Source organism: Poecilia latipinna, unplaced genomic scaffold (genome assembly GCF_001443285.1).
Source record: "Poecilia latipinna isolate Pla-1442-1.1 unplaced genomic scaffold, P_latipinna-1.0 Scaffold97, whole genome shotgun sequence".
NCBI classification, from domain to species: Eukaryota; Metazoa; Chordata; class Actinopteri; order Cyprinodontiformes; family Poeciliidae; genus Poecilia; species Poecilia latipinna.
Window position 1 is genome coordinate 394,008 of NW_015112713.1, and position 17,572 is coordinate 411,579.

General features: G+C 40.4%; 1 protein-coding gene across 5 annotated transcripts in view; it reads left to right on the forward strand.

The window, feature by feature from the left end:
- The window catches only part of cadm4 (cell adhesion molecule 4), a 263,132-nt gene that overhangs the window by 189,134 nt on the left and 56,426 nt on the right, over window positions 1-17,572 (forward strand). For 4 of the 5 annotated variants that reach the window (XM_015026188.1, XM_015026201.1, XM_015026186.1 and 1 more), the window contains exon 2: window positions 16,891-17,037. In XM_015026188.1, coding sequence (XP_014881674.1) covers window positions 16,891-17,037 — 147 coding nt within the window. Of the gene's footprint in view, window positions 1-5,218; window positions 5,844-16,890; window positions 17,038-17,572 lie in introns of those variants that run through there. The other variant, XM_015026194.1, reaches the window with a different exon arrangement.

Here is a 17,572-nt window from a genome sequence, read left to right on the forward strand (position 1 = left end):
TCTTTTTTTTTTTTTTTTTTAAAGTTGTCCAAACTGCTGCCACCAAAAAAAAAAAAAAAAGAAAAAAAAAGGTGTCGTCTTAGCAAGACAGTTTTTCTCTAATCAGGAAATATTATCACATTTCAATATTGTGAGATCTCCTCACATCCTGCTTTAAATTTTCTGGGTCTTAAACCTCAGCTTCTTGTTATTATCATATAAGAGCAGACATGGTTTGACATGCTTTTTTTTTTTGTTTGTTTGTTTTTGGTTTTTTTGGTTTTGCCATTTAAGTTGTTATTGCAGAATAAAAAAAAAGACATTTGTGCTGAATAACTGCCACATCCTAGAAGATGAAATTGTCTTGGAAAAAGGGCAGAAGCACTCACTCACTGCACTTTTATTTGATTATTGTTTTGTACAGTTTCACAGCCATAAAATCATAATAAATCCAGATGGCCCGTATATGATTCTGGTTATAATAGGGTTGTAAAAATCACAGCGAACAAGCTTCCCTGTCTCTGTTGTCTGTTGTGTTTTGCAAAAAATGTTTAAACCAGATCTTGAAATTGAATAAAAGTTGAAGCAGTGTGAACACATATTTGTAAACCCCTTCTTCTAGCATCCTGTGCTGAATGATATCTTTTCACACACCTAACCGAGTAATGTTGTCTGAGCTGTGGGGACGGAAGATGTGGAATTTAATCGAGACATTTTGTGACATTTTTTGTTTTGATAACAGGAACAGAAAATGTATTTACAACTTCTTCACAGTATTATTTTTAGGCATCTATACGGTTGTGATTTCATGTCACTGCAGTCATAGTCTCAAAACAAAACTGTCCTCCAAAAAGTATACTTTTTGTACTTGGCTGCATAAAGACATGTGGTTTGTTTTTAATTATTATGCTTCTCAAAGTAACCAGATTCAATCACATTTTTGGATTGATTAATCTTCACTTCTGCTCTCGCAGAACGAACAGTGGAGAAAATATCAAAAGTATCGACCTTGAGAATATTGTCTGTTTTGGGGGCGGGGGGTTGCTGGACAACTTAACCAACAAGCAAAGCAAACATAAGTTTCATATCAATAGATTTAGATACAGATCTCTTGATATTTGTATCTAAATATTTGTTCATATGTAGCATGTGGAGCTTGTTAATAAGGGAGTATTTGTTCATAGTACCCAGCATTGCAGTTACAGCTGCAGGTCCTTTGGACTATGCCTCTACCAACTTTGCACATCTGGACTGAAGTTTTGTCAAATTACATCCAAAAACAAAATACGTTTGTGGTTGTTGGGTGACAAAGTGAAAAACGTTCATACTTTTGCTGGGCACGGTATTCATCAACCGAGAAACCAAAGTCAGATATTAAGCTATATTTCTATGCTTTTACACGTCTGCATAAATCCCATCATGCCTGTAGATGTTCACTTATCCTGGAACACCCCCAGGGGGATGTTCATTTGATGTATTATTACTTCTCACAAACGCATGCCCTCTTTTCTCACTTTACCAGCTAATAAACCCTGAGGATTCACATCTACTCCAGCACATGTGCATATGCACTCCCCACTTCCTGACAAACTCACTAACACATCACACATACACACATTCAAGCATGCTCCCAACCCACTTGCCCGCAACAACCTCAAGGGAGACATAAGAAATAAATTCAACACTTCCGCTAACCCAAGAAGCGCCTTAAGGACAAAGAGAAATTTAATCTTGGATAAGCCTCCCGATAGAATCTCTGCATTAGCCCTCTGCTGCTGGTTCACAGCTATCCCATCAACCCTTACCTCCCACACCTTGGCCCAATTCCCTCGTATCTTTCCTCCGCCACATTGCTAGCTTCTTTTTCTTTTATTTCTCCCCAGTTTCTGCGCACAACTTCTTCTGTCTTCCCTCTTATTTCCGGAATCATCAGTTGCAATTCTGTTCTTTCACCTTGTTGTATCCATTCCCCATGTCTCCTCGTGCCTCAGCCTCCATCTCTCTGTCTACTCCCAGTTGTGCTACACATTGTATGGCTTCATATTTCTGTTCCACCGTCTTGTCGGGGTGCTTTAATACCATTGGTATTAAATGCCGGCACGACCTCCTCAGCATACTTAAGCAGGCATGGATCCATGTAAGGCTGTTTGAGTGCTTAATATTTTTAGCACGCTGCTGACTTAAGCCCCTTAAGTGCTTTGGCAACACTTATTCCACGGTGGCACCAATGAAGCCCATTAAAAATTTGATTTCGATGAGAAAGGAAGGCCGAAAGTAAAGAGAGGAAGGGGGGGTGTCAGGAATCTTCCTTCGCTTTCAAACACATTGCGACAAAAAAACAAATACTCCCATCAGGGGGGCTGCCCACACTGGGGCTTTGCAGACATACCATTGCGCTCATACTCGTGCGATGATTTGCAATGTGTTTTCTTTCGGTCTGTAATTATGTTCGTTCTCGCTTTATAAAGCACTCTGCAATGACCCTATTTGGTTAAAAGCTGTTGATAAATTAATTTGACTTTATTTGACTTGATAATAGGGAACAGGGTGTTTCCGATTGAACTGGAGACAACGTTTGTAAATAAAGCCTAATTACAACACATAGTTTATGATCAGCTGATTAAGGACAAGCAGAGGTGCTATTATAAAAGCAGAATCGTGTTGCTGTTCTCGGTTTACAGAACAATGAATGTCAAAGACGAAGAGCCTGGTGTAGTTAGCGCCCGCTATTGGCTTTGTATTGCCGGTTTTATGGTCAATAGAAGTAATGATGGTACATGTGGGCATCAGCTTGAACAAAGGAACTGCATTATGCTTGATGTGTTAGTTCAAAATGTGCTGACAGACTGATTAGGCTCCTAATAAATTCTGGGTTCCAACAATAAAAGTTCAGGGCAGATTTCTTTCAACGGGGCATGTTAACATCAGCATAACTAATCGAACAGAATTACTAAACATAATTACAGTGCCATACAAAGATGCTAATACCCCTTTAACTTTTCACATCTTGTTACATGGCAACCACAAACCTGAATACATTTAGTTGGGATTTGTTGTAAAACAGTCTGACATTATAGAAGTCTACTTTATTCGGATAATCTTGAATTTGTGCTATGACTTAATATAACACAGTTTCATGGGTATTACTGCTTTTGGAAGACAATCTAAGCCCATGTTTTTTGGGTTTATTTTCTGTTTTGGACACAAAACATGCAAACGTACAGAGCCATGGATATTCCCATGGCTCTGTAAAACCCGTAAAACTGTTCATTAAACATAAAGAGGCACTATGAGGTTTTTCTGTGACTCTGCATGGGTACATTAATGGGCAGCAGACAGTGAAAGAGGCAGACATTCAAACAAATGTACACCCTGCTTTAGCCAACACTGGACAGTCAAGCACATTCACGTGCAGACACACTCCGCCACTGTTTTTCGACCTGAAAGACCACCATTGTCAACGGCACCATCCCCAAATGCACATCTCTAACCTTCACAAACTTGAATTTTAAAATATGCAGACACTGATCCAACCCTGACAAAAGCACATTTTCTAAGCAGGGGGAGGGAAGCCAAGCTTATATAAACAAGCGGAGGACAGTAAAGGGACAGATGGATGTGATCGGCGGCGTTCGCACTTTTGGGATTTTAACAGGCTTTGTAGATTACGGGGAATGAAGAGAAACAAAACAAGGACGCACTTTTGGGAACTAACAAGCTGCTGCGAGAAGGCAGACTGAAGGAGCAGGACTAAGAGAGGACTCGAGGACAGATAAACTAAAGACAAATTGAGGGATCAGTCTGAGCACGTGAATGCGTTTAGTTTCCATCTGTGCTGCACCAGGCCTCAGACTGGCCGTACACAAGCTGCTGGTTGCACACCAGCTGAGAGCAATTTTCCCTGCAACAGCCAGTTGACCGATGAAGTAAGCGCTGTGGAGAAGACTTCTGATGAGCCACTTTCTGCTTTGCCCGAGGTGTCAGGGCCATCGCCGTCAGAGCTCATCGTGTTTACAGCGGGACAGAGAAACAGGGCGAGGCGTGTGTGTGTAGTGATATTAAAATGACACCCACACTTTATTCCACCAGATAGTGCTCAGCGAGGTGTGCGGTGCTGCTCGTCACGCTTTGTTTTACTCGCTTATGGATACCCTCACACACACAGACACACACACGTCACAGAGCTGCACGCCTCACCAAAAGATCACATCAGGTTCTGATAATCAGCGGCGCTCTGCCACGACCTTAAACACAGCAGGTTTCAGATCAGCGCCTGTAAGAAAGTGTGTTTCTGGATTCCGGCAAGCGGTTCTGTTGCTGCCGGTGGAGCAGGCTGGATAGGAAGCGTTAGAAAGGTCGATGCTGAACGATCATGCAGGCTGATAACCTATGATTATTCTGAGAAGTGTAAATTACCATGAAAAATCACTCTCCATTCAGTGTGCACAAGGTAGTGTATTGATGAGACCCCAGCAGCTACGTGAATAATGTTATGGAGAAATGGCAAACAGAAATATCTGAAACTGAAGCAGCTTGCTGAAGCCTTTGCGAGTCGGCCATTCAACACAGACCAAGTACTTTCACTCCCAATCTTTAAAGTGCAGCACTCGACTTGAGGACTTTTATTTAACTTTAGATATCTCTAAATGAGTTTTAGTGAGCGAGTCAGTCTCTCCAGAGCTCTGGTTGGCTTTGGGTATATAGCTCAGAAGAACATTGACTTCTGATTCCTGATTTGCTGTCTGAGAAGCACAGAAACTTTCCTTTTTGATCCATTTGTAAATACAGTGTATTTGACAATTTGCTTGAGGATTCAGTGATGTCGCATATTGCTTTCAGCCTCTGAGATAAGTTGGTCTTGCTTTGGAAGACAGCTTTGGGTTATATCTAATTAAATTACATGGATTTTGATGTTTTCAGGTACAGAGTAGTGTGGTTCTACGTCGACATGCAGACGGTTTGCTGGTGTGGTTAAGGGTTGGCTGATCATTAGATATCCTTTTCTTCAGAATATCTGTTTCTCAAAGTGTGAAACTGTGGTACAGAGTTGTTAATTAGGTTGTTGTTCATTCAGTCAGTTGCATAAGTGCATCTGTTTGGAAAAAGAACATCATTGCCCTGTACTGCCATTTGAAGATCTAGCACAAGAAAAAAAAAAAAAAAAAAAAAAAAAAAATTTTTTTTTTTTTTGTTTCCTTTTCCCCCCGGAAAATTTTTTTTTTTTTTTTTTTTTTTTTTTAGATATTTCCAGCTGTCTAAATGATTTCTTCTTATAGACTAGCACAAGTTGCTATAGTCTGTTGAGAAACTGCCACGTTAACTCCGTCTCTTGATGATTTTTGATGTAGAATTTAAGATACTAACTCTGTGGTTACCCAGAGCTCTTAGAAACTGCTTTGTTACCCACGTAAGCCTCTGACTGCAAGCTCGTCCTGTGTGTCCTTGCTACAAAAACAAGTTTCATTGCTTGTGCTCTGATAGAGGGTTCTTTCTTTAAGAGTTCTTTTATTTAAGTGTCGTTCCCAAACAACTTGTGTCTAACAGCACTGAAGTAAAAGCCGAGCTGCCTCGCACGTGTCTGCAGCATTGCAGTGGAGAACAAATCCAAGTGCATTGGTGCATGAGTGAGTGTGTGTTCAGAGCTGTGTCTCTGTAGCAGTTCAGGCAGGGTTACAGAAGAGTCATTGATCAAATCTGCACAGCCACTCACACTTGCAGGCTCAGACATACACACAACACACATCTTCGACCTGAATACACAATGAGGCCTGTCCGGAGCTCTGGCCTCTGCTGCCTCCTCCCTGGATCTTTCTCGCTGACTCTGCACAGCCTCGTCCTGGTCCTGCTCTTACTCTTCATCACTCGTAAGTTCATGCAACGCATTTACAGTTGTAAATCGAATGAGATGTGCTGCATTCAGTTCAGGCTTGTGAAGCCAAGTCCACCTTTTAGGGGGCTTGACTTTGTAAGTTTTGTATGTTAATCAAAGACATAATTGCATTCTTTTTTTATTATTATTTTGCACACTTGTCTTGATATTTAAGAATTTTATTCTTCACTTCAACAGCATGAACCAGATTCAGTGTCGCCCCTCTTTGAGATCAAAGAAAAAAGTAAATACTTTTCTACAATAAAAATAATGTTGAGCAGTCCATCAGTTATCTAATAAATCTAATGAATAAACCTTATACTTAAAAGAATTAACATTTTTAAACAATGGTTAAAGGACATCAAACTTGAAAGATACAATGATTCAAAATCACCTAAGCCAAGATTTTAAATATTCTTACTATATGATATCAGTGAGTTGGTTACAAGGTATTGATATTATATATGTAAATATAATATGCTATACAAACAAGTCTCTTCTGACTTTTTACTCTTCACTGTAACTTCAAATGCAGGAAATGGTTTTTGTGCCTTTTTTCATCTCTTTGGAAGAGGCCGCCTTATGTCAGAGGTTTTTTTTTTAGGGTTTTTTGTTTGTTTCAACACTGAAGAAAATCGGCACCAGGGCTTTGTGTCATACGGTGACCATACAGAAAGGGCTCGACAGACTCACCCGTAGTGACCTTGTCTTGTTGTACATTGTGCTGTCTGGAATGCAATATTGTAAAATTATCCAGTACACCCACATCAAGTATTGGATAGTTATTTTTATTTTTTTTATTTCAATGGCATATGAAGAAATAATGCCACGGGAAGAAACACAACAGCGTTGCCTTAACGTGCATCGGCTACTGTAGCATAAACAAGTTGATAAGCAGGTAAACCAGGCTGCCAGGTACATTTCATCCAAAAAAAAAAAATTCCACATGTTCCACGTTACGCTGTGTTGTGTTCACTGGTGAGCACCAAGTTACTTCGACATGCCGGATGCTTGAAAGTGAAAGAGAAACTAAACACCTCACTTCCTTTCCGATTAATTTTACTTGTTCTTACCTGACCACTTGGAGGCATTGATGTAGCATTGAAATTTGATTTCCAGATAGTTAGAAATTCCCTAAACATAATTAGGTATCCTGTTTGATTATGCTGAAGACAGTGAATTCCACATTCCACATTAATCTCAATAAACTAATGTATCACATACAGACCGACAGTATGTACCGTAATCATCTCTGCACATACCAGCACACCTGGGAAAATACAAAACATTTTTTCTCAACCCTCTTCTCCCCCAGGGGAAGCAGTGATGTTGCAAATCACTGCTTTAGCAGGCAACTAATAGATTTTAGACTTTTATTTCAGACTCAATGTCCAACTAAAAAAAGTAACTAAATAACAAACTACCAAACAACTATCTATTAGTTGGGGGAATGAGTGCAAACGTGCTTCCACTGACAAGACAAGCCATTTTATTGTGAGGGCAATTTATGTTCATTTAAAGGAAATTTCTTACAGATGTAAGTTTAAATGCAGCAATGGAGTGTTCCTTTTATCTTAAAATGGAACTCTGTTGTGAATATGTGAGTGATTTTTGCAACATTATAGTAAATTAGACTAGGAGCAGTGCTAAGCACATGAAATGTCTTTGGTGGAATCACAAAAAGGCAGCGTTTGAATTGTTTAAAAGGATTTAATTAAACCAGAATTAGTAATGAATATTAAGAACTGGGAGGAGTTGATGTAAAAGTAGGACCTAACAGAAAGATTTAATGATACAATGACTGGACCAAAGGATCTAACTGTAAATTTAATCAAAAATAATTAAAAGACAGAGAGAGAGATAACAAAACAAAGTGGTTTAAGTCTTTTTTTTATCAGCTTATATCAGAGAAATCTAATCAAAGAAAGTTTGACTCTCAAGACAAACCAAAAGAGAAGGTGGTAAAATAAAGAATGACGTGGAAAGGTAATGCTTGGCAGGCTAATATGTACCAACAGAGAAACTAATTGACACAAAGAACGAAAGGCTTGGTCAGATAGTGCTGTGCAAGATGGAAAGGGAGGGAGTGGCTGAAGGCGGAAAAAGAGAAAAAAGTGAGACAGAGATGGAGAACAGTGCATGCAGTGTGTGTACGGAATAAAGACAGAGATGGAGGGGATTGGTACAGAGATAAAACAAGGCACAGGGCCTCAGAGAGATGAAGCAGAGTCATAAATTGATTGAACACAGGCTACGGAAAAGTCAGAGGTGGAGGGAAATTTCTATTAATGCATCTTTTTAATCCATAGGGGTGTTTTGGTTTTATTACTGCTAACTAGAGCAGCATTGTGCTGAAGTTTTAATTCAACTCCTTGTTTTGTTTTTTTGTTTTTTTTTTGTTTTTGTTGTTTTTCTGCTGATGTTGAGGAGGGATTTTGGATCGGGTGACAATGAATGTTGGAGTACAAGAATAAAAAGGGGATTGTGTCTTGGCAGTCATCTTGGTTATGTAATTAATGCCAGTAGAGCATTTTCATTTGGGCTTCGAAATTATGCTGCTCACACACATTTAATAGATATTTGGTTTTAAACAGTATTCACAGTATTTTCTCACAGACATCTTCCAATTATGTTTTACTACCCTGCGGTTTATATTTTTCTCTTTTAAATAGCGTTAAGACCAGCTCTTTTGGCCACTGTGAATCTCCTGTGTCGTTGCAGATGTGTAATAGCCCTGTAAATTTCCTTTAAGCTGCTGTTCTGGTGTAGAGGGTATTGTGTGGCGGCTTTTGTCGCAGGATTGTTGGGGCTGTGACAGACGTCGACCATAAAATGCTGCAAAGTAGACGACTCTAACCAGCTCTGTCCAGAAAGGAAAAGAAGGGGGACAAAAAGGAAACCGAGCAGCCGATGGAAGAGAGGGTTGGGACAAGACAGAAGCAGGGTGATTGCAGTATGCCAAAGGGCAGATAAGACATAAAGATATGAAGGTCAAACTGAGAGATATGTGGAAATGAAGTGCCAAGATGCTAGACATTAAGGGGATATGTGATGAGAATAAGACAAGTGATGACAGAGGAGAGTGAAATCTTAATGTGATTGTGAGAAAAATTACTTTTAAAAATATAGGTGGAGCATAGTGCCGTTTTCAGTTTTAACAACACACTTTCATGGATGTTTTGGGGATTTCATGTGATTTACCAAAACACAACAGTGCATTTGAGTTCAGCCACCAATACTCTGATACAACCTGGATGAAAACCTTTCAACCAATCGCCTCGAGATGTCACCTAACTTCATGGTTCCGGACCATTGTTGAAACATGGACTGGTTTAATATCAGGCAAGATTTTCACACACTGGCCTTCAAGGTGTGGCGGATAAACAAACTAAAATAAAATTATATGACTGGCATAAAAACTGGGGCATTTTTAAAATATCGTAATAAATCCAATGTGTACTCGCAGCTTTATTAGCAGTGTCCCCGTAACATCACGCCAACAACATCACACGAGTAATGGCTCTGTTCTCTGATCACTACGGCAACATTTAAGCATAGCTTTAAAATAAGATATACAACAAGAACAAACATAAAGGGCATGAAAAATACAACTCACCAGCACAGTGCTGAGTCAGTGGAATCCCTGTGCCTGTTTCTCTGTAACAAGTCTGTCCCATCTAGGGCAGTTTAGAAGGCTTCATTGCCTCATTAGAAAGCCGGCTACCACATATTATGCAGAGCAGGCTTGGTGCACGGAAATCACCTGTCGCGATAACTTCATATTTTAAGTAGGTCTCCAGGTATTGTCGGCTAAATGTAGCTTTCTTTTTCTTGGAAGTTGTAGACTCTTCTCTCGTCTCTTCACTGGACCTTTTTCCCTTTGCAAAGAACGTTTCCAGAGACTTTTATGTACTCATTTTGCTAGCTTGTGGGTACGAATCATGTGGAGACACAGGAGACGGGCCCTACGAGTGAGGGACAGACAGATGCAACAGAGAAAATCTGGTCATTTTCCAAAGTAAACTTTGTTCAGATTCAAATATTAAATGAAACGGAAATATTGTAAGTTCTTTCTGTGCTGGCTAGTACCAATTAACCCCGGGGATTTGAGACCCCTGACCTAATCCATACAGTCACCCTGTATGTAATTTATTCTCCGTATAAATTCAGCTGTTCTTTGAAGGCTTTAGATGTTTTTCAATCAACACTGGTGAACGAACAGGACCATAAAAACCAGGGAGCCTCCCACGCAAGTCAGGGATGAAGTTATGGAAAACATAAAGTCAGGACTGGGGTATGAATCAATATCACATAATTCATCCATGGTAACTCTGCAGCAGTGAGAGGTTGAATGTTATCCGATTAGACGAGACCAAACGTGAATTTTTTTGCTTGCTTGCAAAAGCTATGTGTGGTGGAAAACAAGCACACTGATTTTCTGTAATTGGAAGAATGTCTCTCAAGAGAGTCAGATTGGCCTTCATCCGATCTGACTGCACATAGAAGATTGGGCATAAATGCTTGTCACCAGATGTGCACAGAAATAATTGCAGCAACAGGTTGTTCTAGAAGGTATTGACTCGACATCATTTTGCACTCATGCTGTATTTTGTGAAGGTCTTTCTTTTCAAAGTCCTATAAAATGCATTAATGTTTGTGGAGAAATTTAAGCTGCATGAAGGAAAAACCTGGGCTACACAAAAGCCAAATAAAGCAATCTATATCACAAGGAGAGCAAAATTGCAAAAAAAAATGACTATTTTCTCCATTCATATGCTTTGTCCTTTTGTCCCTTATAGTCCTTTGCCCATCCAACTTCCCCCTACCCGCATCATGGCCTTACCTCCTCTTTTCCGCTAGAAAAGCAGCACAATTATCCTGCAGACTTGAGCTGCAGAACAAATCACTTTATTGAAGGAAAGTGCATAAGATAGAACTAGCAGAGAACAGAAAGAGAGACAGGAAAAGATTCCCACTGAGTCACAAAAAGAGACAGAATGAGAGAGATTGCAAGGGAAATGAAAGCACATTGCAGGCTGAAAGGAAGCGATTTTAGGGGCAGGAAAAACTGCATCAGAGAAGAAGAAGAAACCAGGAACAGAGGAGAATGGCTTGCAACACTTCTCCTGAGACTGAGAAGAAAAAAGGAGGAAAGGAGACCTTTAGGACAGCTCTAATGAGGAAGATGCATGATGAGCGATGCAATAAGAGATAAAGGCAATGAGGAGGAAAGATGACAGGAAGAAAGGAGGAAGGATGATAACGGCAGGAGAAATCAAGGATTAGATCAGGCAGAGGGAGAGACTGTGGGTTAAAATAAAAACAGAAGACAGATGTGAGAATGAGATTAGACACAAAGGCAGCAAGAAAGGAGAGCAGTGAGAATAAATGAGGAGAAACGCACTTAAAGAGAGGGATGAGAGTAGGGGAGAAAAAACAGGACAGGAGATGTCGACTGAACAAAGGTAATGAGAGACACGGCAGCAAGATTTGTAAAAGGATTATGTATTATTTATAAAGGGAGAATTTCTTTCTTTGCATTTTATTATTTCTTTTTATGATTGGCAGAGTTCTTTCTCCCAGAGAAAGATGAAGTGATAATTTTAGACTGGGAAGAGAAAGAGGGAGAGGTCTACAGAGGGAGTTACGGGAGAGAAGAACCTCAAAGTCAGCTATTTCATGGAGTCAGTGCACCGCAAAACTCTGTGATTAACCTACAGCAAGTGTTTCACACACACACACACACACACACACACACACACACGTAAACACCACAAACTTCATTTGCATAGATACTGTGGAAACAGGCTCGCCTCGCAGACTCCCGGGATAGAGGAGGAAAAAAAAAATGTACATCCAGATGGGAAGAGATGGAATGGTTGCCAGCGGACCCCATATGAGTGGAATCCATGAGCTGTTGTTATTGTTTTAATTAAAGCAGCAACAATATAACGGGTTAGGCACTGTAGTCTTCCCCCCTCTGCATTGATTTCCTTGTAAGTCCGTGGCCGGCATGCAAAGAAAACACGGGCTCCTGGCCCGCCTCCAATTGAAAGATAATGACAGATAATGAATGGGGTGACAGCGACTCCAGCTGATTCAAGGATACAGGGGAGCTTGTTTGGGGCAAATGGAGACAGTTCATCTCCTATCCTGCTTGTCTGTTCTGTTCAGTCTTCACCTCGCTCCGCCCTTAGAGACATGGACAGGGAGCAATAGGTGCACACCAATGTGGTAACTCAGCCTGCTAACCCTGAATCAGGGAGATAGTTTCTGGAATTTACTGTGAGTAAGGGTGAGCCATCAGTCCACCTGGCTGCCTTCCATGTGCCCCCCTCCTTTAACTCGATAAAGCCCCTTACAGCCGCCCATCCCCTCTCTGTTTCAATCCTCTTCCATCCTCTCCCTCTCTTTCTTTGCTTATAAGTCAGCCTCTTGCAGGGCCATTAGGCTGGGACCCTGCACTGCCTTGTCGTATAAAATTGTGAGCCTATTATTCATTTATTTGTTTATGCATTTCAAAATGATGACCTCTCTCATATGTCTGTTAACCTTATAAATAAAGGTTCCTATTCACCCAGGCGTGTGGTTGTGGGGCAGAAGACTAAATACTGTGAAATATTGCCCTCGCTTGGCTGGAAAGAGAATTGCCTCTTTGTTTTGCCCCCCACTTGATTTAGCGGTGAACTTTTTCACATCCTGTCACTTTTAAAGCAAAGGAGTGCAATATATTTTACTGGGGTTTTGTGTGATAGACAAAACAAAGCAATACATAAACAGGACATAAGAAAAGAATAGTTTTCAATTTCTTCGACAAATGAAATTTGAAAACTTTGTTGAGCCGTTGTGTTGCCCTGTAAGTGATTCCATCTGTCTTCCTTGATAATAAAATAAATAAAAATGTAATTCCTTAAGCATTAAGTAACCACTATCGTGCTTAACCGTAACAATTTTTTTTTCTTTATGGTTTTGTGCAGTATTTTTTTTTCCCTTCCACCTGCATTATGCATGTAGGTATGAGCAGAACACCTTCCATCACGTGCTGTTGATCTATCACAGAGAAAATCCTACGAAAATACCTTGAAGTTTGTAGTTATTACATGACAAAAGATGAAAAAGTTCATAGCGTTTTATCAGTTGATCATAGCCGTCAGTGCAGTACCACAACATTGATTGCTTGAGGCATTCTCCTTTAATATGAGGCTGTGCTTGCGGAGTATTTTATTATGGGCACACATTTTAATGGGGCTGAGATTAATACCTCTGTCACGGGGGTTGATTCGCCCATCCACCCACATACCCCCCCCCCCACACCCCTTGCCTCACATTTTCTCCCCAGATTGTGCTCTGCTCTGCAGATCAGAGGCGCAGGCTCACGGCCTTCATATGAATGGGATCCTATAAAACCTACAGTCAAACTAAAGTGCCGTACCCAGCTGCGTTATGAGCAGAAGTGGAGGAATGCGTCATCTCTCGTATATTTCGTCCAGCCCTCGCCAGCTGCTTTATTATATCCAAACCCTCACTTCCTAACTCCCCGCTAGAATTTTGTGGTTAGAGCCTGCATCATCTCCATCCACCGCCAGCCAGCAGGTGTTTCTGGGTGGCATCTCTCAGCAGGCAGCCGCGGAAATCAGTCAACCCGATTGAAACAGCCGTAAATGCTTGTTAATATTTTAGTTTCCTTTGTGACTTTTCTTTTGAGCTGTGCTGCTATGCCACTGCAGCTAATTTCCTTTGAAGGGGAGACAGCTGTCAAGAGAAACGGGAGCAAAGTACAAATGGACATCTAATTAGTTTTTCTGGCATCATTTCACATGCAAACTTTTAACCACTTCTTTTCTCTCTCCCTCTCCGGTTTGAAATCCTTTTTTCCACTGCAGCTTCTGATCGGTCACTCAGCCCTCAGGCAGGCACTCTCTGCTTTTGACTTTTTGTTGGGATGCATAGCAGTGCTATATTACAATTAGCATTGTTTAAAACAATGGCCACATAGCCCTGCCCAGTTGCTATGGTGTTGAGTAATAGCTTCCATTAGAAAATTAATTGGGATGGCGGTGGCAGGCCCTGATGGCCCTTGATATGAATCACAATATTGATGCAGAGAATGGGAGCAATAATGACTTCAATTAGTGGTAATTGTCAAGTTTTTTTTTTTTTTTTCCTCAGTTCCACGGAGTATTGAATAAAGACAATCAAGTGTCTTTATTCCCACTTGATTTTATTTTTATTTTTATTTTTTCTGTTCTCTGTTCAGTGTATCTGGCGTGACTCTGTGTTTTGGCCCTCCGACATGATGAATATGTAAGCTTTAAATATTTAATTAAAAGAGATTAAAATCAAGAAGAGAATTGGATTTGGATTAAGTTGGGAAGATTAAATGATGTCAAAGTAGCTTAATTGCAATATGCCACCCTCTCCATTTTGCTCATGCCCACCTATTGTACATGCACACACATGCAAACACCTGGGTTGCAGATATAGACATTTATTTTGTCCCAAAGCAGTCAAGTCAGCACCTCCTGTCGTGGCAGCCACCATCTGTTTTGTCTCCCAACATTTCCTCCTTTCCAAAGGTGTTTTACAGAGCCCAAAGACACTGCTGCACTCCGCAGTGATGTGTATATGTGCCAACAGTCCCGTCGCCTTTTTCTGCACTTCTCATTGCCTGTTTCATCACTGCCGTTCAATATTGATGTTGTTCTTTACCTAAATCTTCCCCGCGGCCAACACTTTGCAGGGGTAGGAGGGAATGCAAATAGGGATGCAAATTAGGAGTTGGTGAAAACCAGTGAGCTGCTCCTCTTCTGAAGGTAACCTCTGGCTCCAGACCATGTGACTAATTGCTTGTCAAATAATTCATATTCAGACAATGGCCCAAACTATCCCGTTTGGCTCAGCAGGAGGGGGACACTTGGCTAAGTTTTGTCAGCAAACATGGGCCGTGCAAAGAATAGCCAATGTCTTTGCAGCTGACTTTTGGTGCTTTGAGAAACATCAAAGATGCCCCCCTGCTGTTTTATCGCCTTCCATTGTTTAAAAATATTGGCTAGCAATCAGTTTTAATTAACAGATTGTTCAAGGAAGTATCGGCGAGTGGTAATTTTGCACTGTGTGAATTCCATCTCTGTTCTCATTTGCAGGTGAGCAGTTATGAGGAGCTGGTGTTAGAAAAGGTCTCTGAATGTCTGAGTTAGCCGTTTGCAAGTGCCAAGGCTGGTGCATCATCCTGCCACTCTAATAAGGAACCATTAGATTTGAATAATGGGATGTAATCAGTTGGGTTTAGCATGCACCTGGATGATGAATTGCATTATGAATGTGTAATGGTGCATCAGTGCTCTCCACTTCAGACTCATGCAATGAGACTGCAATATTAAATTAGACACAGTTGGTTCCAGGGCTCAAATGGATCCAGTCAATCACATTTGGCGCAGATCATGTGCGCCAATGCCTTTCCCAAGCATGGAAGTAGAAGCAGGAGGGTTGTGTGTCGGGTTAGCAACGTGACTTAGCAAAACTCCAACTCACGTCTACAACCAGTTTACTAGAAAAGGCAGATGTAAGACGCTAAAAGTGACAAGAAGAAGTTAGAGCCCTGGTAAGCCTGTTTCTGAGTGCAAACGACACCAAACATCACATCATCAAATTTCCAAACTTTTAATTTGAGTATATTTTAGGCTGGATGAGAAACCATATTTATTTTTATATTTGAAGTATGGGGGATTAAAAATATCCTCAAGCTCACTGCCACAAAGCATCACATAATGATCGTAAGAACTTTGACATCCTGAATTAATGCTGAAAAAAATATATATTTTCTGTCCTACTGTCATAAAAGTAAATCTGTGGAGCTTAATGAATATTGTATTCATTAATATTAAAATTCATTGAATGGGTCTGGGTATGTGGGAAATCACCTCATGCTTGTTGTTATACATCATAGCTGATTTGGGATGCTATAGGCTTGTTCTGTCGTACCGTCACAAAAGTAAATATGTTGAGCTTGAAAGATTCTTCTGGGAGTTTAACTGGAACTGACACCTTTTGTCAAATAGAAGTTTGCTGTCAACTCTTCAGGAGGGAATATTAAAGTAAGACAAAGGATGAAAATGTAAAAAGTCACATTAAGCTCACAGTTGAATAAGGTAGAGACTGTTCTCTAGAGTCTTTGTTAGAGTGCACAGCAACATAAACGTTCTGGATGTGAATCTGGTGGCCTGCACCGGTAAACTGGAAACAGTCACTGGACCTAGCAGCAGGATAATGATCCAAACATATGAACAAATCAAAATGGAAATTCTTCATTTGGCACAAAATCAACCTTCTTTCATGGACATCTGCAAAGAGGGACGGTCAAAGGCTTCACTCTCCATGTGGTCCAACCTTGTGAAGTGTTAAAGGAGATGACTTTACGGCAGGAGAAACAACTGTGGCACCAGATACATCTTAACACTGAATCCTTTTTCCTGCTTAAAAAAGGTTGAACTTTTCTAAATTTCTCAGTGTGAAATTATGCAGCTGCAATGGATGATGATTTTAATACACACTTTCGCCAGTGGTGCCAATAAATGTAGCTAGCACTGAATACTTTCAACCTTGAATTGATTAAATCTGTTAGAATAGCTGGAGGCAAAATAGTTGTTGGTATGTGAGTAGCCGGCAAGGGATTAATGGTGATGGTTATTATCCTTCTTATTATAATTATAGTGTTTTTGCTCATAAAAGACCTTATTTAACACGTGGAACTTTTCAGCGTCATCCTTCTGTCTCTCGGTCTCCCTCTTGTCTCTTTTCCTTGTCTTTCTGGTTTTTTTTGTCTTTTTTTGCTGTTGTTATCGTTGTGTCTTTATGATAAATGGGACATAAATGAGCAATGCGTTAAGTATCTTATTTTGAGAGATTCTATCTCAAGAGAGTTGTGAATTGATCTTTTTTTGTTCCTCTGCATCTGTTCCCTCTGCTCTCCTCTCTCTGTGTTTTTGCTCTCCATCATGCAGTCCTTGCATCACTTTATGCACATCAATCTTTCTCTCCCACAGCCCGATGCCAAGCAGTGCAAGCAGAGAATGTGACAGTCTTGGAGGGAGGCACTGCCCAGATCTCCTGCCGCCTGCAGAACTACGATGGCTCAATTGTGGTCATCCAGAATCCCCGCCGGCAGACTCTCTTCTTCAACGGCACGAGAGGTTTGTGGCTGCAGATCCATCTGCGTGGATGCATTTGCCATTTCTGACATTTGTTGGAGGCTCTGGCTTGAACACACCAAGCCTTCACATTTTGTATTATTCTTCCTGATAATTCTCATTTTGCCTGAGAAGTATTTCACATTAAAGATTCAGATAATCACCAAGTTAATTGAAGTTTATTCTAAACTCATAGCGGTACGGTGGTTTTAAAAGCATAATTAGGAGCTTTCTACATAATCCAGGGTTAACCCCATTGATGAGATCAGGGCTTATTTCAGTCCTCATTAGAGCACAACCTTGCAAAGTTATTTCTATATATATAGATATATATATATATATTTTTTTTTTTTTTTTTTTTTTTTTTAAAAAAAATTTCATGGAAAATTATTCTTGTAACCAATATTATAAAAAAGGCACATTTAATTTACGTCCTGGGGGTGGGCAAACATTAGATGTTTTTACTTGCTAATTAAATGCAAGGGCAAGTTGCTACCTTCACCAGACTCTGTGTAAGTGCTGCTGGGAAACCTTCGAG